We start from the raw sequence: 21,323 nt of genomic DNA, 5'->3' as shown, positions 1-21,323 counted from the left end.
GATGATGCCAACTAGTTGTGTGTATAGCTTTGTAATATTCCCTTTAAATAAATATTAAGAGTAGTAACTCAGTAAAGGTGCTTGACCTGTGAAGGTGATTTTTGAGTATCAAAATAGCAAAGTTCTCCTTAAAGCACATAACACAGTTGAGTAAGATAAATATTTAAAAAATGCAGTTACACTGGGCAGAAGAGTACAGAACTTCATATCATGTAGTTTCTTTACAGGGAGACAGTGGCTTGTTTTAGTGTATTAGAAAAGTAAGTCTGATGTGCAAGCACAAGTTTTAATGTCAATAAATGGAGAGATCAAAGCCAAGGGGTCCCCCTGTCACTGGTGCTAGCAATTAGCATGTCACTTTTAGTATACTGATGTATACTTTAATGCTAGTGGATTGCCTTTAAGGTACTTTCTTCGGCACCTATAAAGATAATGACTTGCCAAACAGCTGTTTCCTTTTTCAGATCACCAAAGTAGGGCTCAGTAAAATAGTTAAGGGTGCTTAACTATAACCCTGCTTGAGTGGGGATGAGTGAGCTCTGTCTACTCATTTATAATCTCTTCAGCTTTTGCAGCTCCCATCCCAGGTCAGTTTTCACTTCTCTTTTGGCTTGCTACTGCTTGCCTTTGCCTGGCTTTGAGTGGGTTGGCAAGATACCCAAATTCCTCGAAGAGGAGTAGGCAGAGAGGGCACTGAAAGGACAGGTGACTTCTCCATTCCTTATTGGTAGCTAAGGCATACTTTTTAAACCTGTCTTCTCTAGCCAGTCCATGGCAGGTCGTTGGTTTATTAGCTGTTTATTAGTTTTCTTGCATTGGAAAGAGTTAATAGAAACCACAGATGTTCAGCAGCAGAAGCTGTGAATTAATATTTTATTGTTCCTGTGGTGAGTGTATTTGCTGTAGTTGCTGTCTGTCTGAAAAGTTTTTAAACAGTGAAGATTGAATATCTAGTAGAGTAACAAAATTGAACATCAAGAGCTCCTGTTTTCCTCTAGTATATGAATTATGGGATAAGTCTTCAACAGTCAAAAACTTTTGTTGTTAGTGTTTCTTAACACACAAGCGGTGTGGAAAATTTTTTTTAGGCTTCTTGTGTGTGGGGGAAAAGGGCAACTTTAAAAGCTTGTTTAGTTACACTTGAAGTACTGAAGGACAATATATTTAAAGTGCTGATGAGGTGCCTTCTAACTAATACAGTTAGACTGTACTAATATATTGTGTGTCAGTATCATCTGGTTGTTCCCATCTGATTTTGGCAGTCAGGAGGTGCTAATTCTACCTTGATTGCCTTTGTACAGGCAAGCATTGGTAACCCTAGGTAACAGGATATAAAATTCAAGAGAGACACTTGACCAGGCCAGCCTGAAACTGGAAGAGGTCAGTCTTAACTGTGTCTGTAAACTTGGAGTGTCATTTTTGCAAAGAGTGGGTATTTCTTATTGCTTGTAAAATCCAATCTCAAAGACAGGAAATGTGGCCAAGGTAAAGGTTCTGTCAATATCTTTTCTGAGGAAGATAGGAACTTAGTAATGGTGATAGTATTTTCTCTCCAGTTTTATAAAATTCTTTCTACAAGCAGGTAAAAACTAGAAACCAAATTCTACCCCTACCCTCCCCTGCAGTGAACAAAAACTCCCCCAAAACAACAAGAACGAACCCCTACAAACCCAGCTTCTGGTATTGAAGGGTTGTGTGTAATTGTAAGAACATTTGAATGAGAGTCCTTTTTAATTCTCAAACAATGTAGCAGGTGCTATATACAGCTTGCAGTATTTTTAGAACTTAATTTAGGATTGTGCTGTCACTTGCGTGTATATATATATATATCATGTTATAAACTTAGCAGCACAAACAGCACATTAAAACCTTGTGTAAAGGTCAGGTATATTGAATCTGATACTATTTAAACTTTTTATCCACAAAATGTTAAGAATAAATGTTGTAGCATGAAGTATGGAATATTATTACTCTGTCTTTTGAGTAATTTCACAGGGACAATAATATACTAGGGTGGAAATAAATGAGTTTTAGTTACTGCTGGTACAAATGATGCCTCCCTAGAACTTCAGAACTTTAAAGCATACTTCCTTAATTTTTCTGGATTTAGAATCACTTCTTGTAGTACTAATGTAAGAAAAAAAGTAGGTTTGTAATATCAGTACTCAGTAAGGAATCTTAAACACAACTGTTGCTAGTGCTGTGTTGAACTTAGAACCTTTGAAAGCTAAAAGTGTTTAGTTAATGTGTTCCTCTTCTTAGATGTTCAGTGTACCTGATTTGCTTGTTGTGCCATAGTGGTCACAAAAGTCTCTGAAAAAGACTAATTGGGACCAATCAATTTAGTGGATAGAAGTTTAAAAATCAATTCTGATACCTAGAAATTGGGTTGTGAAGTTATTCTTCATAGTTTTGGGTAAACATAAATCTGTATTTTTAATACTGTATTTCAAGATGATTGTTGCCTGCAGACAATGGTGAAAACTATTTAAGAAAAACCCCACCTTTCTAAAATATCACCAGGAAAATAAACACAGTGGCTTCTCATAAAAGCCAATAGTTTCTACCCTTTGAGTATACCTTAGAGATACCTTTCAAAATTCTGAATCTTTGTCTTCTGAAATTTTCATTGAACCTTTTCTTACTGTTGAATTGATTTCTTACCCCCCATCTAGTTATTACTCATGTCCATGTCATCTTGAAGGCTGTGGAGACCTTCTTATAACGTGTAGCAAGAATGGATTAAATACTTCCGGTATGTGACTGGATGATTAGGAAGCCTTTGTGTATATACAGGAGGGGATCGCTGGAGGTCATCTAGCTTAACCTCCAGTTTAAAGAAGAGGTAACTAGAGTTTTGACAAAGCCCTGTGCATCCTGATTTGTTGAAGAGCTCTGGAGGTGGAGATTCCATAGCCTTCTGAAAATCTGTTCCTTCAGTCCTCCTTGCCCTTTTTCTAACCATCAAGGGGACCTTCTGCCTCCTTAGCATGGCTTCTTTAAAGATATCTACACAGCCTCATCATGGCATCATCTACCTTCTTCAGCACCACTAGATGCAAGCCATCCAATCCATGGACTTGCAAGTCCCCCTTTAAGTAATTATGGTTAGATCTTCCTCGACTAGATAGTACCCTCCTTCTGCTAAACTTTACTACTAAGCATGAAGACCTGGAAGTCTGAAAAGATCTTGTTGGAGAAGACTTCAAAACATGAGTCAAAGAAGTTATCAAACACCATTAGCTTTTTGTCACAGCATAGCTCACCCTGTTCAGTGGTGGGTCCATGTTATCCTTGTCTTTGTTTTGCTGCTGACCTACCAGTTGAACACCTTCACGTTGCTCTCACTAGCTCTTGCCTTGGCGTTTGTAATTCCTCCTCTTCATGCTTGGATGATGTTTCTGTACTTGTCCTTGGTAGGCTATGTTTTGTACATGTCATGATTTTTTGTATCTGAATTCAGTCACATGTTGCTCACTGAATCAAGATGGCCTCTTGTTATTCCTGCTTGTTTTCTTCCATAAGGGGATGGAATGCCTTCTGTGCTCTGAGGAGGTTGTCCCTGAGACCCTACCATCTCATGGTTACTGCAACCAAAGCTGTTGCTGACATGTCCAACTAGTTCCTCTTTGCTCCTGAGGAACAGATTAGCAGGGGGCACTTCTCCTGTTAAGGTTGTCCAACAGCAGTATCAAAAAAGAAAGCTGCTGAATTGCTTGCACCCTGCCACGTTTCCCTTCTAGCAGATTTTGAGGCAGCTGAATTTCTCTAGGAGAAGCCTGTCTAGATATGAAATGCCTGAGTTCCCAGTTTTCCAAGTCTCTAGAAATTTTAATCTGTACTTCAAAGATGCCCAGTCTAACTAGTGGATTGTAATATATTTTGGGGTGTCCTTCAGTCCTTTTTGTGTACAATTACTGAGCCTGAAAGGAAGACTTAGCAATTCTTTGTGTTCTTCAGCCTTGAGCAAGACTTGAACCCTGGCCTCCAAACATGTAAATGAACTTCTCTCATGACTTTGTGTTTCCTTTTTATGCATCTCCAGCTGTACCTTATGGTGAGTTAAAAGGAGAAGGGCCAACATATAGTTTAATTTCTTGAATCCTTCAATTCTCTAACTTCTACTCTGGAGCTTTATTTATTGAGCTATCATTTAAGGTGCAGATTTGGAGGCTTCATGTCTCTCAAACATCTACGGTTGAGGTATTATTGGCTAGTTTCTGTTCTTCTATTGAGACATAGATATGAGGCCTTTTCATCACATTCCTATATCAGATCTGCTCCAAACTGGATTTCGTAAATGCCAGATGTGTTGCTTTGTGATGGAATTTTATAGTCCTTTTGGACAGCAAATTGAAAAATTGGGGTTGAATTTTGAATCTGGGTAATTGCTGGGTCCATCTTTTTTTTCAAAAAACCAAATAAAATTTAGAAGTCTTCATGAAGGCCATTCAAAACGTTCTTTCACATTTTTGAAATGGAAATATTGCCCCATGTTCCATAATGAAGTGGGTTTGGTGTTGTACAAGGAGAGAGTTCAGGTTTCTACTCCTGGAAGTGGAGGGGGCAGTATTCATTAGTGCAAAAAAAATGCATATAGCAAACATCTTGCCCCTCAATTTTTTCAAGTTAAAATGGGGAAAGCAGAACATTGATACATGTGTGTAAAACTTATATAATCTTCAGGTAAACCAAGCAGCTTTTTTCATTCTGGGGATTTGAAGTGCTTAATTATCATGCTGCTTCTGTGAGACATGGAACAGTTGCAGATGGGAGGGCATAAACATAACACATTCTTTCTTAATTAACACATGGCAAAGTTGGGAGTAGAAAGTAAGGGTTCAGATCTTTTCCAGAAGAGGATGTGAAAATACAAGTCTAGACAGTCTTTTGGCAGATTATCCCTTTCAGCAAATTATTTTAGCTATGATACCAGGTTTCTAACTAACCAATTCAGAGTGTGTGTATTATGCATATGCATACACACCATGTCTTCCATAACCTGTTTCTGAGCAAATAGAAGGTGGTGCAGGTGATGTGCAAATGAGTACTGACAGTGGATGTGCTTAGTGGCTGCCTTAATTATCTTCTATGGTATATATTATAAGGAATTTGCTGTTAACTTTTTGTTGTTGAAGCTTGAGTCATGCTATAAATCAGTTCTGAGGACATGCTTTAATTTTTCAGTTTTAAAACCAAATTATAAAAAAAAGTTTTTTATTAATTGTTCTCAAAAATCCATATTCTTCTTTAAAAGAACAGTTAAATATAAAGGGGTAGGAACAGAGCAGTGGTATGAGTATTCAGAAAACAAACTGGATGCCAGCATTTTCATTTGGGGTGCTAATGCCCTCTTCTTGTAGTCATGCTAAATTTGATTAGTGTGCAGTACAGTTTATTGATCTATCCTATTGCTTAACACTAGTTAAACTAATTCCCATCAGCACACATTCTTGTGCAGTGTGAAGTATTATGTTTTTTCCCATGTGTAATAGTCCCGGCTGTGTGCTAAAGGGCTCTTGCTCTACCTGCTCAGGCTTCCTGATTACTACAAATTTTTCTTGGATGCAATATTTATTACATTTTAGTTGAGCCATGCAGGTTTGTCACAGTAATGCAATCACTGACTTCTAAATATTTTTGTTAGATATAACTTTTTAGCTTTTTTTTACTGAGTATGGGTGTTGAGGTGGGACATGAAGGTTGAGTTCGGGGTTAGGAGGAACACTGAAAACCTGGTGACTAGGGGGATCCGAAAAGCTGTCCTTTCTGGTTCATTCGTCAGCTCAGTGAGCACATACACAAAAGTGAGAACTAGGAGCCTAAAGTGATAAATACTAAGTCATGTTGTACAAGCCTGGCTACTTCAGAGGCACTCTGTGCAGTGTGAACTCTGTTAGGCTCCAAAGCAGACTTGTGCTGCTAGCAGGGATGTGTATGTGAAACACTTTCTCTGAAGTTGAGTTTAACATTGGATAGTTGAAGTTCTCTAATTTCAGCCTGTCACTTTGTTCTGTTTGTGGTAACAGATAACACAGCTGTTAAGGCTCATAATTGTAATTGTATTGCTAATGTACAGTTTCATATTGCAACTCAGATGTCTAAATGAAGAAACGGTTCTCAACTTCAGTTGATGTACTGCTCCCATTCTGGCTGCACTCAAAACAAGCTGTGTGTCGTCTGCCATTGCAAACTCAATGTAATCTTCAAAGAAGTCTAGGAAATTAGAGCTGGCTGTTTTGACCTTGATAATTTATTTCAACGCAATTGCAAAGGTGGTGCCCTTTACCAATCAGTTGCCAGGAATTTTAGCTTTGTTTGGAGCTCTTCCACGGGTTGTACTCACACAGGCCAGTGAGTGCAGTTAAATGACTCAGAGCAGTTCCAGTTGCTAGGCTCCTGTGCCAGACCACTAGTATGGGTCTAGCCCATATAACTTTGTTTTGAAGTTCAACCACACTTTTGAAATGCTTATGTTATCTGTTCTATATACACCTTCAAAACTGTAACTGTGTTAAATTAAAAAACAAACAAACAAAGAAAACCCAAACAAACAAACAAAAAAAACCCAAAAAACAAACAACCCCAAACAAACCAAACCAATTTATACATTACTTCAATTTTCATGAATACTTTTGTTTTCTTCTGTTTCATTAGATAGCCTTTGCAATTGGTTTGCTTTGGAATTTTTTAAGTCTAAGCCAATTGACTGATTGTTTCCTTCAAGTTAACCATTCATATTAACAATTGTTCCTGTCTCACCCTCCCCTTCCTGCTCTCCCTGCCCCCCTACACCCCCACCCTCCCTGCCTGCCTGTGTCTCAATACTGGGAGTATTTCTATGATGAAGCATTATTTTGCGTTAAAATAACTTGGCTTGTATAAAATGTTTCAGTATTTTGTTTTGAAGCTTCTTAAAGCTTTGTCAAAAATCAAACTGCACTTCAAGCACAATAACTAAATGGATTACTAATTAATCTGGTGATTTCAAACAGCATCTTGAATCAGAAATTTCTCTAATGCTGCTACAGACTTATTAACTACATGTTTGCTAGAGGCATACTGGTATGTTGTGTATAGCATTCTGATTATTCTGTCACGGAGCTTTTAACCTGTGAAGTGCTCTACAATGCTGAAATTCAGATGTTCAGGAGTTTTCATCTGAAGCTAACTTTGTTTTCACTTTTGAAAAGATATATGCAAAAAGTAATCTCAAAAGAGCTTGGATATTAAAGCAGTTGAAGGGGACAAATGGAAGGTCACATATGTGCACCATTATTCAGATGGTGCAACTTTTTTTTTAAATGAAGCTTCTTAGCCTTCTGTCATTACTGTTATTCAAGATGTAACACAGCTGATTCAGGAACACTTCCAGTCCTAATGAAATTATTCACCACTTCTGAGAGTTGGAGCTTAGTCAGGGCACCTACACTTAATTTTAGACAGAAGGAAAAAGCTGAAATATGGTAGTGAATAAGAGTTTTAAAATATTTAAACTTTAGAAGCCTCTGAGTACAGTGAATGATGAAATGGGGCTGTACTTAATCTAGAAGCAAGAACAGCTTCCTTTGCAATAGAAATTAACTGACAGTAGGAAGAGTCTTATCTGAAAGGTGAACATGCTGTAACTAATTGAGAAGCAGTTCTGCAATCCCGTTTAACGGTTTTTGGAAAAAACTGTGCTGACAGTCTGTCTGCTATTTCTGTAGCTTATCATGCTTAGGTTCATTAGAAATTAAAATTTGTAACTTGTGTTCAGCACACACTGAAAATTATTTGGAAGCTAGCTGTGGCTAATGAAGAAGGTATGTGCATCTTTTCATATTTGGCAAAATTTCACTGATTTGACTTATGTCCAAGTTAATAGAAGGGAAAAGTCTCTTAAGATAAAAGTTCAGACTTGTGTATAACTGTATTGCTCAAACAGTACCGTAGGAACTGAAATAGCCTTGATAGTGACAGTTCTACTGCCTCCCTTCCCTGTTCCCCTTTGAGGATTACCAAAATCTGTTGGGGGAAGGGTTCTGTTCTGCACACTTGCCAAGTGCTTCGTGCCAAAAGTGGTTTCCTAAATTGGGAATAACAGTCAAATCCCTGATTTAGCAGAGATTGTATATTTTGTTCTAATTCCCTTTATGTAAAATGATAACACTTCTGTGAGTCAGAACAGTGTTATATGGATAATTTGTACAGACATGGTTAATGGAGAAGCCTGTAATCTGATGCATGTAATGATAGCAAACTATTAGTCTTTAGAAGTGTTGGTTTGAGACCCCTTGTTGCTATTTTTACTTGTACTCTTTCTGAGAGGTGATTACTAAGAAAGAGAACTAAACAAAGTCCTGATTTTTTTTTTTCTATTGGAGGAGTCTAACTAGAAATGTAGTAGAAAATTAAACAGTTCTTTTGTGTGTTGAATTAAACTGAGTGACAAAGTGTCAAAAGATAATTTACTTTGTAGTGCTTTTGCAATGTGCACTTGGAATTCCATTGCAACATGCCAGTTGGTTGGATTTGGTAATATTGAGAGCCTAAAACATACATGTTTGTGTGTGGTACAAATGTGAGGAGTTGATAACTTCTTGCTCCCTAGATAAAACTTCGGAATTCTCAAAGTTCAAGGTGCAGGTTGACTGCTGCTTATTTGAAAAGGAAAAAATAGTAGGGGCATGAGATTTTTCCTTACTGGTTATCTTGTAGTGAAGTACATTCTGCTGGTAGCTGCTGGTATGAAATGCTGCTGACAGATGTAGAATAGCTAGCTAACTAGTCATCGCCCAGTTAGATTGTTCTATCAGTGTGTAATACTTCTGTTTAAAAAAAAAAAAAAATTATCTGGTATCTACATACTTGGATGTATTGGGAGACAGTTCTTTAATTCACAGAGGGGAGGGGGGAAAAAAAAACCCAACCCACAACAAATTATGCCTGCAGCAGTATTTAACAAACTTCAAAATCTGATCAATCTAGCAGTGATGACAAACGTCGTAATACTCCTTAGTAAAACCACATCATGTTGATCCTGATCTTGGAAAAGGGTTACTTTATACCCCTCTTTCTTGCACAGTGTGCAGGGCTTATTTCTAAAGTGTGGTGGTGGTGAAGTTGGTTAGAAATTAGAAGAAGACTGCCTATTTCTTCCTAGAACCAGCTAGATCTGTTTTATGTCAGTAGGATAAGCTGGGAGCTTACACAAATGAAAGATAAGCATAAGGTAAGATAGCCTGTAAAAGGAAAAATGTGTAACTGTGCAAAAAAAATGGTCGTCTCGTGTATTGTCAGCATTGGCAAAGGTTTCTCACTCTCTTCCAGTACTTAAAGTAGAACTGAGTGAATCTACCCCTCACTCCAAATACTGACTAGTGAATTGTGCAAGACCCTTACTATTATTAGGTCTCATATTGAAACACCTCTGTGAATAAAATTGTCCTGATGAGGATTACTGGATTGGAAAGACTCTGGCAGTTTTTTCCTTTCTCTAAGTGTAAAGCTTTGTACTTAAGTGTGGATTTAGCTACTGGCAGAGAAGGAAGAAAGTGGAGAAATCAGGAACATTGTCTTTTGAAAATGGATTTCTGAGTAGTTGCTGATATCGTTAAATGAATGAACTTGCTTGTGCATTTACTTAAATGTTTCTTTGCAGTAATCACAGAAGTGCTTAATTTCAGAGTCCTCAAACCTTTCAACCCCCACTCATCTTGACAGTTGTACTCATGCAAGTTTTAGCATTTAAGAGAACGGGTGCTGTGAAAACCTGTTGATTGCATAACACAGATAAAATTGACTTTAAAGAATACGGTGCTTCAGTTTAAGCATAGGACTACCACTTTATTAAGCCATGTCCTCATGGCACTGAAATTCTAGGAATATTTCCCTGACAAGTGTGTGTAGCTCTCTGGCTTACTTGACACAGACCTGCTGAGCTGCAGCTCTGTCTGGCACTTACTTCCCTCCAGATCAACGGAGACTTGGAGACTCCAGAGATTTTGGGGTCAGAAAGGACTTGCTGGCTAATCCACTGATGGTTTTATTTGCTTTGATGTGGGAGTGTGCATAATGTTTTGCTGGGCCTCCTGTTTTTCTCTAAGGTATCATTCCATAATTCAGTAGTTATATTGGGAAGATTCCCTTATCGTTCAGCCTCTGCCAGGCTTATTGTGGCACCACAAGATATGTCTTCTGGTTTATCCCTTTCTACTCTTAATTTCTAACACTTTTCTCACCATTTAATGATCCACTGTGCCTTATGTATTTAGCTATTTCCTAGCCTTATGTTTCACTGATGGCTATTCATTTCCCTGTTTACTACTGCATTTTGCTTAGTTTTTGCACATTTAGGTGTCCTTACAAAGACGTTCTATGGAGATGAGACATCAAGCTTGTTCACTGAACTCCATTGTTCAGTAATTCATTTCTGAAATAATGCACTTTACAAAATACTACCAAGCAGAACTTACTACTAAAAATGTGCTCTTTCTTGTAAGTGATAGTATAAGACAAATTATCCTTTTATTTGCTGTGTGCTATGTTCTATTTTTCTACTCTTTGAAGAAATGGTACCTTCTATCAGGCAGGCTTTGCTCCCTAAGCTAAGTTGACTTCGTGCGTGGAAGGGAATAGAACAGAATTAAATGGTTGTTAGTGTCAAGTCCTACAAAGCAGTTTTACTTAGTCTTGCTTATCTGGGATTAAAAATCCTGGCTAAAAGTAGAGAGTGGTTCAGCTCCATTATTTCTTCTAAAAAATGTTTGTACTTTGATTATTTTTCCAGGTAATCTTTAAAAATGCAGAGTTACAATAACAAACTGTAGTGATTAATTGTAAACAGGTTTATGTCAACCTTTTAAAGAAAGTATAATGTCTTTACGTTTGTCTTTATCATAAACTATGTGAAATTTGTGTCAAACTTGAAAGCTAAACAGCCCTTAAATTATTTTAAGACCTTTTTGTGATGTCCAGCTGTAGTATATATGATGGAAACTGAGAGTATACTTTAGACCTCAACAGAGACCTGAAACTGGTTTCATGTTACTACTTAAGGCATTCTTCTAACTTGGTAGTAATATATTGCCCAAGCGGAAATAATTAAAGCTTATGCTTTTTCCTGTTAAAAATGAAGCCTTGTTGCTTACATCAGGAGTGATCTGTGAGGTAGGTATTAACAGAGTAAAAAGCATGGATCTCTGCAAAGCTGTTCTTCATGTCAGACTCTGCCATTTTGGAAAGAATCAACACAAGACTTTGCATTTACCAACTCTATTTAATGACACTAGAGTTTCACTGGGTACTGTTCTAATATTAATTTTAAAATGATGTCCCAGAATCTGATGTGCAAATTCCTACTGGGATAATGTAGCCTTTCCTTCATTAGGAAAAGGTGTAGGGGTTTTGAAAGTTGTCTGTACCATTTTATTTATAAATATGTCTTCTAATATGTCTGCGTTCTTGGGACTAGTAAAGACTGGTTTGATTTTTAATTAAAAATTTATCTATTTTTAAATTCTGTCTCATGGCAAACTAGCACTTACAGTATGATTAAAGAAGCCTAGGCTGTGTATTCTCTTGGCTGGTTTGCTAGACAGGATGTTGTCCTGGCTTTGGGAAGATGTTGTTTGCTTGCTGAGGAATCACTGGGAAACTTCCATTCTCAAACTTAGTGTTTGAAAGGGTTTTAAGAAATATGCCTAAATTTTTTTTTTTTTAAAGAAGTCTAGAAACAACAGTATTGCTAAAGAAATTTCACTGGAATTGCACAATATACAAGTTGGATCAATACTTTGTTCCAGTTGTATTTCTGGCAATACTTTGTGTGCTAAGCACACTTTCAGTCATGTACAGCATAAGTATCTATGCCTGATGAGAATGCATTCAAATTTTGTAATCATTCAACTTGGAACAAGGCACTCATAATGTTACATTGAGCTAATACATTCTTAAATCAAGAATGCCAGTAGTCAACACTACCTTTAAAATGGCATAGGAGTTCCAAAGCAAACTTAAAGAAATGGCATTTATTTCTTCTCACTACCCTTCTGAATTCCTTCAGTTGGCGACAGGTCGCCTTCAGGAATTGTAGAAAATGTCATCTTATGGAGAACAGGAATAGCCTCAAAGTCAGTGGATAAAATATTGGCATAGGAGTCAGGAATTCCTGATTCTGTGTCTTCTGTAGAACAGCATGCTTTGCTTTCATGGCTCAGGTGACATGTTTGTCTGAAAGACAGAGCTCTTCAAAATGCTTATTGGCTTTCAATAGTGGACTCTTGTCCAGAGATTTAACTGGTGAGGAGTTAAGAGTATTGAAGTGGAGAAGGGATGTCTAACTAAAATGGAATCCTACTGTTTTTTGAATTTTTAAGTATCTGAAGATAACACATTGTCAATACAGTTTTTCTGTTTAAGACCTGAACTGAAAAATATCTGTGATATTATATATATTCACACTGCCACAAAGGTAGTCTTATTCAAGATTGCTTATTTAGTGCCTCTGAAATAGAAAGCTATTGGCAGTGCTTTGAATCAACTATAAACCAAGGACTCTAAAACCTAAAGAGGAAACTTGTGCGTTTTTTTTTTCTGGTATCTGATTCAGTTTCATGATATACATGCAAACTAATGATGGGAGTTTTGCAGTTTGACTTGTGCACAAGGTTGTTCCCTTCTTTGTGGTATTTTAGTTAATGTTAAACTCGGTTATCTTATTGCACATCAGAGCTGCCTTCATTACTTCATTACTATCTTCATAACCGAAGAGTAGAAATATTTCCCTTGACCAGGAATTTCCCTGGCCTCAGGCTCTCTGCCTGGGTGAGGCACCACAGCAGGGTCCTGCTGGATGTGGTGGAGGGCAGTCTGGAGAGCTTCCTAAGTTGGCCTTGTTTATGTATGCCAAATTCTTAAGCAAGGAGTGCTGTGTTACGTAGCTAAATTGCACAGAAGCCTGATGGAAACCTGGGTGTGACAGCCTGTGGAGCAGCACTGTTAGAAGGCTCTGCGGATAAAATAGAATAGTTCAAGTACAGTTTCCTTCATGTTGCTGTTAAGGCTGAGTTAGAAATGCCTTTCCATTTTGCCCTCTCCTCTTGATGAAGGTGTGGGTGGGATTTGTTTTACAGCTGTAATACTCAGCTCCTCACAGAAACCACCTGTGTGAGGGAGGACCTTGCCAAAGGCACCCTGGGCTGTCAGTGTCCACTGTTCAGGCCCTTCGTTCTGGACCTGCTAGGAGCCTTTACAGGTTGAAGGCGATGTTGACACTCTTTAAATGAGATAGCCAAGTATGAAGCTATTTCTACAAATATTAGATGAGGTGTTACCTTCTGTGGTTGGCTGGCTAATGAACTACCTTCCTGCCTTTCTCCCTACCTTTCAAGGATAGATGAATGTGGTCTGTACCAATCAGTACATTTACCAAAGGTATACGTATTTATATGTGGTAAAAACATCTAGGTATGAGTTGTTTACTATGGCCTCTTGATGGTGACCACAACTAATTGGTTTGGGGTGATTAATGTGTCATTTGTTCTCATATAAATATATGTGTATACTGTGACTATTGGAGAAGCAGTTCTTAAAATTTATAATATTTAGTGTTACGGTATTTATCAAGATGAAGAAACAAATGTACTGCTTTAAAGGACTCTTGATTTTTAGCTTTGAGGATGTGTTTACTTGCCAGTCAAACTTCAGTCAAAGACCCAGTAGTTACTACCTAATGCGGAGATCAACTTAATGCTGAAGTAGGATAGCTGCTGAGTAGAGAAGTCTGCTATTTCTCAGAAGCTGTTGTTTGGACATGCATAATGGCTGTTGTACCTAGATATCCATGCTTTTTCTTCAAGGAGGCTATATTTGCATTTCACCAGTTTACTTGTGTAAGATAAATTAGTATCACTGTAGCCTGAGTGTTGCAAAAGAAAAATAATGAGATGTCTGCTCTTTTCTCTTCCAGACTATCATTTTACTCTGGCCATTCTTCATTCTCTATGTACTGCATGCTCTTCGTGGCAGTAAGTATGCTCTATCTAAAACAAAAAACCTAAACTTAAACCCTGATCAAATGTGAGTAGGTCCATAAGCACAAAATGGCAGATCAACCCAAATATTTAAATTCCTTTAAATTTCTTCTATCTTTTAGGGCTGGGGAGGGAGAGTGAGGGAAGCAAGGGGACAGATCTGTTCGTGGAAGTAAATACTAGTAAGATCAATTCACTAATGCTTCAATTGCAGCCTAATATATTTCAGTTCAAATTGTTCTGAGTCAGCTAGGGCAAAGTATCTTCACTCACAGGATAAGCTTTGTAATACAGAAAGATTGTTTTGGTGGTTCTTCCCCTGCTAATTTGTAACAGAACTTGTTATTAAACAACTTTGTGTACTTTTGTTGTTAATGTAGTTGTAAAATTGAGCCCTGGTCCTGGATATAAATTGCTAACATAATCCATACATGCCAGGATCTTCAGAGCTCAGATTCAATTTGCCTTATCTTGATTGCATTTTTAATCTTTTTGTTGCCTCTTGGCAATAGTGTAACATCTACAGTGAGTGGACAGAATATTCAAACTAAAATAAAAACGCCAAAACCACATGCAGGAAGAGGTGGCTCTTCAGTATGTCATAGGTCTTTTAAAACTTTCTTTTAAAATAAAGCTTTTTCAGAAGTTCAGTGTTCGGTTTGGATCTATGATTGTATATTGTTTATGGCTAAATCTGTTCAGTTCCTCCCCCCAACCCCACCTGTCTTTATCTAATGTAAAATACAGAGAGTTCATGAAGGTATCAGGTCCTGGGTTTGGCTAGAATATAGTGCAATTTCCTATCTGTCAGCTGTTTTTAAAAATAATACTGAAGTGTCTTGCTCATTATGACTGGTGGTCTCTAAAATAATATAGGTCTGTTTGTGATATGATTCCAAAAACAAACCCACTATTTCCATAGTACAGTGGAGCAGTTACTGCTATATAGCAACCTAATGCTGATTTGCTCCATTGAGTTCAGTCATATCCTTCTGATCCAACCTTTCCGTGCATGGTTTTGTTGAGCAATGTTAGATGAGAATGTGATACTGCCACCTCTCAGAAGCTCAGACTCAGAGACAACAAAAAACTTGCTTGGTGTGTGGCAATGTGTATAGTTTATAGTTTATACTGGCTGGATTACAGTCATTTAGCAGGGATCTGATTCTGTCTGAACTCTTACCTCTGTCACATGTAGGTGTAAGGGGAGTCCTGCCTGCTGCAGATTGGGGAAATGGTGGTGGTCAGTAGGACTTCTCAGCTGGCACAGACCAAGAGAAAGGAGTTGTTATTTTCAAATCTTGCATCTGTTAATTAAAAGCTGGCTGCCTGCCCACCTGCCCATGCCCCTGCTGTAATATTGAGGACATCTTTAGTTGAGTACAATGTAATAGATGTGCTGAACAGCTTAGACTTCAGACCTTATTTGTTTAACGTAGGATTTGAAAAAATGCAGTCTTTGGCAAGAAAGTCAAGAATTCTTTATTTTGAAAACACTAACTTCATGTGGGTTGAATAATGCTTTCTGCAGTTGTCTGTGGCGTGGTTTTTTGAATCTATGCAAAGGAGCTTGTGTGGAGAGTTCCTGAACAGGCAGCTATGAACCTTACCTGTCTGGGGGCTTTGTGTGTGTGTGAGCTTCACTCTTAACCTTCTGAATGGGGGAGATGTGGGCCAGTAAAGTTAAATCATCATCTGTATGCCACATGGAAATGCTGTAAAACCAGAGCTTGCATCAGTGCTGCTTCAGCAATGAAATAAAACTTGCTGTGGCTTAGCATGCTGCTCCAGAAACTGTCCTTGTGTTCATTTAGTTCTGTTGTAACTGCAAGACAACATGGCTCTATGTAGCTCCCTTAAACTAGAAGAGTAAGGATGTATTTAACAAATGTTATGTTAAAATAGTAAGTGCTTTATTGGAGATCAGTTTGTTATTCAGTAAACTTATAAATGAGTAGCCAGAACCCTGGCTGAAGGAGAATGCATTCTGTATCTATTCCTGCACCCCAGTAACTTGTCTTGTCTGGCTGAGCTATTACCCAAGATAAATAAGAGGCTTTGTGGAGATTAGGCTTCTACTTTTTTCTGTCCTTCAACAAGATTGTTTACCCAGAAACTGTTGGGAGGCTTTCATAGGGATGTCTGTAGAAGGTTAATGACTCCTGTGCAGGGTGTTTTTACCCTGCTGATTAACACAGCATTACTGCATACCAACCTTTGCGTTGAATGTGGTTCTTTTTATTAAAAAAAAAAAAAAAAAGTACAGATGTCTTCAAGGAGACAGCTGCTGCAGGAACATAAGGAAAACTGCTTTCTAACCCTCCCCCTTGCCCACGTGGCAAGTCAGTGCTGCCACTGGCTCTGGACCAAACCTGTGGCACTTGATAACCTGTTCGTTAAATGAACTCTGATGCTGGCTTCATCAACTCTTAGCACACTTACTCCAGCCATGGACTGAGTCACGAGCAGGACAGAATTGTTAACATGTGGCATTACTCATAGGCAGTATTAATCATGACCAGACACTAGCGTGCTGGTTTCTGGAGAGACAGGAGGAACCTGCCATGTGTGCATAGTGCAGAAAGCATACTCCTACTTGCTGAACACTTGTACTGTGTCAGGTTATGCATTTCAAAAATGAGGGAATATTTTGGGAGAATCAAAGAGGAAATTATTTCTGCCGCAGACACTGCAACTGTGAAATGAGAGATGCTTGAAGCAAAGTGTGTGGCTTACATAAAGCCACCTTGTAAAATGCTAGACAACGTAACGAAATACTTCTGCAACTTCAATTACTTAAAGCAGAATTGCTGAATTACAAACAAGTTGAACTGTATCTTTTTTCTGTTCTATGCACTTGCACATGATGGATTAAAAATGTATGTGAGCTGGTTCATCAGCATTTTCAAATGTTTTAGATGCTTTAAACCTTTGGTAACATGAGAAATTCCACACGTCTGCGGGAACTGTGGTATCTTGAGTTCTGACTGTGACTTTGCTGGTATCAGGACAAAAAATCTTGAACATAATCCTGTGCTGCACATCCCACCTCGTAGTGAGGCAGTATGTGGAAACACCTCACAGCTCAGGCTTTACGTTTAATGTGAAGGAAGTTGTTGACAGAAACCGTAAGCTGTGTGTGGTTTCTTAAAAGTTGATCACTTAAGGATGTTTTAATTTAAATGTCTTCATATTATGGGGGCTAGATTTTGTCTAGGTGGTCTCTCATTTTCTTGCTTCAGGAGCATATGGAAGAAAATGTGTTATTTAGTGCAGAAGGGAAGAGTAGAAGCTGAAAAGCTTACAATTCCAAATTGAAAATACTCAACTTGAATTTAAAGAGCTAAGGAAACATGAAAGAATATCATGCCACATGAACTGTTCAGTATTAACAGTCTATGTAAGCACATATCTGGGAGTTTGAAGCATTTTTCCTTAGTTTGTCTCTTGGTTTGTGGGACAGCTTTGGAGAGCAGAACTTCAGCTTTTAACTTAAGGAATGGAAATATTTACTTAGTATGTAATTTGGACTCGTGTCTTTTTTTGGAGGACACAAATAACCTTTGTTCTCCAGCTTTTACAGTTATTTAATATTTTTTTTCTTAGATTCCTTGCAGGAGCACTGTTCACATTCCATGCATGTGGCAGTCAAGCTTTCAAAGGCTATATAGATAAAAGGAATGAGTCTGTGATACTGTATCAATTTATATACCAACTTAATTGATAGCAGGTTCATGAAGCTATTCCCTTCTTAAAGCCTTTTGTGGCAGACTAATGAATCTACATTTTGTTACCGTGTTTGAATTGTCAGTGTGCTCATGTGCAAAATCTTTACTTGAACTGGTCTCATGTTGCTTGCTGTACGTGACTGTCATTAAAACAGAAGGGAAGTACCTAATGCAAATCATTGAGAAGGAGGTTTGCTCGTCTGCAGAGTAATGAGAATAATGCATTAATTGTTTCATAAAACACGTATCTAACAAGTTCTAAAAGAATGATAATACAATAGAAATGTGTGGGTTTTGAATAATTTTAGGGAATGTTAAACAGTTCATATAATCTACCTATTTAAATAAGCAGCAGTGTATATCACTTACTATTCTTATAGCACAGAGATCACTGCTGCATTTTTAGCTGGATGTTATGTTGCCATGTACCTGTAAAAAAAGCTGTTGTGTCTAGCTGGACCAGTTTTTAGCCTACTTCAGGTTAGACTTGCAGTTTCTTCTGGTCTGTAACTCATTGGTATATAGAATGAGTGAAGCCACAGAAAAAAATCTGCTTGCAGATTGTCAGGCCAGGAACTTGTGGTGGATAATGTATTCAGAGATATTTTGGCAGAGCTAGGCAGGTCAGTTTGGGTCCAGACAGAGCCATTATCTCTGCAATGCTTTTGCCAACAACAGCTTCATGTGGAAACTAGAGGGAGTTTGAGGCGCAATAGTATGCGAGAACCCAGTGACCTAATAACGGATGCTGGATCCCAAATTGTCTCTGTCATCCCCTCTTCCTTTTCTTTCCTTTCATAGTTAAACAGCTGACACAATCTCTCCTCCATCAACAAGAGTATTTTATCTTGGCTTGGAGAATGAGAAGGAGAGTGTAATTGAACACCTCTTCTGGAAATGTCCACGTGCCCAAACCAGCGCCCTTCCCCTAGAGTGGGAGGTGCTGCAGTGAACCATAAGTTTTTGCTTCAGCTTTATTTTTCTTTTTAAACTTATGCCTGAAAGATACTGTAAATTAAAATACTAAATGTGTACTGTCTTCAGTAGTGAGAATGGCCCCACGTCAACTGTTGCAGTTGGCAGAAGTGTGGCCCTGGGGATCAGGTTGCTGTAATGGAGTCGGTCTTGGCTGCAGGCACTTGGCCTGGGCACTTTGCTGCCTGCACCTAACCCAGGATGAAGAACAGGACTGCAGAAACCCAGCCAAGCTGCCCTGCTATTCTGGGGATGGCAGCGTGTTTGTGTTGCTTAGACTTGGGATGAAAGGGGATGATGAATCTTTGCACGATGTAATTTGAGTGGCTCTCAAGCTTTCCCACTGTTCATTGGGCATTGGGAAAGAACATCTTGTGTATCCGAGGACACAGGGAATTGCAGATGAAAATGGAAGGGTGACTGATATTTCAGTGAGCGGGGCTGAGAGCCACCTTTTGCAGAGAGATCTGCAAAATAAATTAGGCTAAATAAACACAAGTGAAAGCAGGGTTTAGGCAGCTTTTTATATTCATGCTCCTAAATGTGCCAGTCAAGCTTTGCTCTTGAAATCTCTTACTTTAATTATATTCGGATTGGAGGTTGAGTGAAACAGTACCCAAGTAAAAACCTGGGAGCCTTTAACCAGTATTTTAAGTACGTCTGCTTGCATGGCAGTGTTTCTTTACTTTCCACAATACTACTGACTAGAGCTGCAGAGCAGTCCTTCATGTGTTCCTGCCCACATGAAAGTTGAGGACTATCCAGTCTTCAAAAACTATTGAAAAGGCATTTGTTACTGAAAATGTTTTGTTTGGCTGTAGCTGTGAGTAATACCAAGCATCTTACTTGAAGCAGAATTGAAAAAATAAAGGGTAACTAGTCGTGCTGTAAGGCTCAGGTATGGAGATGCTTGTGCTTCTACTTGCACGCCCTGCCTAGTATTCTTTTAATATTAATATTTAGACTTCTTAACAGTAGGCAAACAAAGCAAAGTGACTTCTCCACAGTTTGCTTGGGAGTTACAGCTGTCAATAGTGATGAGATTATTGTGAATTATTTCCTATAGGACTGAGCTGAAAGCAATACTTTGCAGTGCTCACATTCTTCTAGCAAAGGTTTCTGTAACTTGGTAGACAGAACAGAAGAATTCTTACACCAAGTAGAAGGAAAACATTTACATTTTTTTCTCACCAGAAAACAGCCAAGTGATAGCATTTGGAATGGAATAAAATGTTATTTATCCTGCTTTACGGTAAAATGATGTCAGTAAACAATTATTTTTGCAATGTACAGCCAAGTTGAGGCTGGAGGATTAAAAACCCCAAAAACATTACTTGTCTGGTGGGAAATGTCTGTACAGAATAGATAGATTGTACTTTTGATATTGAATTGAGAGTTGGGCTATTAGTAGTGACAGGATTTTTTTTGAATTGTGTAGGAGGCAGCTCTTGCACATGAATTGCCTTTTTACAGCAGCATGCAGCTATTTTAGTGGCCGGACTAGTACATATTCTGCCTTTTTTCTCTAGTCAATTTTTTCTGCTTAAATCAGCTGTCCAACAGATCAGATCCCTGTACCAGCTCAGTGTATGGTTATTCAGCCATCAGAGCTGGCACAAGGGAGCCAGTGGGAATACATGGGCAGAGTAAAAGGGCTAGATCATTGTTTTGTACAGCCGCTCAGATACACCACCACCTTGAAATAACTGCAGACCTGTATCCTTTTCCTTCACTGGAAGGGGAAAAATTAATTCTGAAATGTTGCTTCTTATTCCTTTGTTTTCTGCCCAACTGAAATAAAACTAAAGAACGGATAATACTGCATATATACAATGGATCATAAGTATGTATTTGTTAAAAAAAGATCTCATTGAAAAGACAAAATAAACTTCAAAGTCTAAGTTGCTTTTTTCTTCTGCTTTTTAAGAACCCCAAATCGTGAGTGACTCATGAATTCTGCTACCTCTCCCTAATGGTTTTCTAATAGTTTTCTGTTTGTTTGTGAGCCTGTTGTGTCTAGAATTACATGGGAATATATTATCCATATTAACGTCAAGCTTCACATGAAACAAACTGCACATTGATTTCTGGTTTGCAGGCAGTGCCTTTTTGGTTGCTGCCTAGAGCTCTGTTCATTCATAGATACAGTGCTTAGAGGTGTAAAACAAGCTGCTGCACTTGCATGTAGTATTTGCATAAACACAAGATTGTGTATGACAGGTTATTTCTCAGCACATCTTGTGCCTCTTGGCCATTGTTTTGTGCTCAGAACTGCAATTTTTAAACTGTTTCCTGGATTTCTTATACTTTCTTGATTTCCAGAGTTTGTGCTAGGTGAGATCTGATTTTTATGCAAAGCTATTTGAATACATTTTATATAGACTAGCTTTCATACAAAGGAATCTGTAAAGTTTCATGTAACATGCAGAAGGGAAGAGCTATTTTGCAAACCTTCACAGAAGAAGCAAAAAGCTTGGAAGATTTCTGAGGGGGGCTTTTTTTTCTCCCCTGTTGCCTAGTCTGAGCAGGGCAGATGTCTCAGGTCTGTGCTGCTGGACTGTTGAGCAGGACTGGAACAGGGAGGTGGCAAATCATTGATCTGTCT

The 21,323-nt window shown here is 38.3% G+C and overlaps 1 protein-coding gene across 2 annotated transcripts in view; it reads left to right on the top strand.

The window, feature by feature from the left end:
- Positions 1–21,323, top strand: part of PLPP1 (phospholipid phosphatase 1) — a 64,914-nt gene that overhangs the window by 35,319 nt on the left and 8,272 nt on the right. For both annotated transcript variants that reach the window (XM_033009035.2, XM_042804656.1), the window contains exon 4: positions 13,952–14,009. In XM_033009035.2, the coding sequence (XP_032864926.2) occupies positions 13,952–14,009 (58 nt within the window). The remainder of the gene's footprint in view (positions 1–13,951; positions 14,010–21,323) is intronic.

This window comes from Tyto alba, unplaced genomic scaffold (genome assembly GCF_018691265.1).
Source record: "Tyto alba isolate M040663 unplaced genomic scaffold, T.alba_DEE_v4.0 Super-Scaffold_42, whole genome shotgun sequence".
NCBI classification, from domain to species: Eukaryota; Metazoa; Chordata; class Aves; order Strigiformes; family Tytonidae; genus Tyto; species Tyto alba.
Note: the sequence above shows the minus strand (reverse complement) of the source record. Positions and strands in the feature narration are given on the sequence as shown.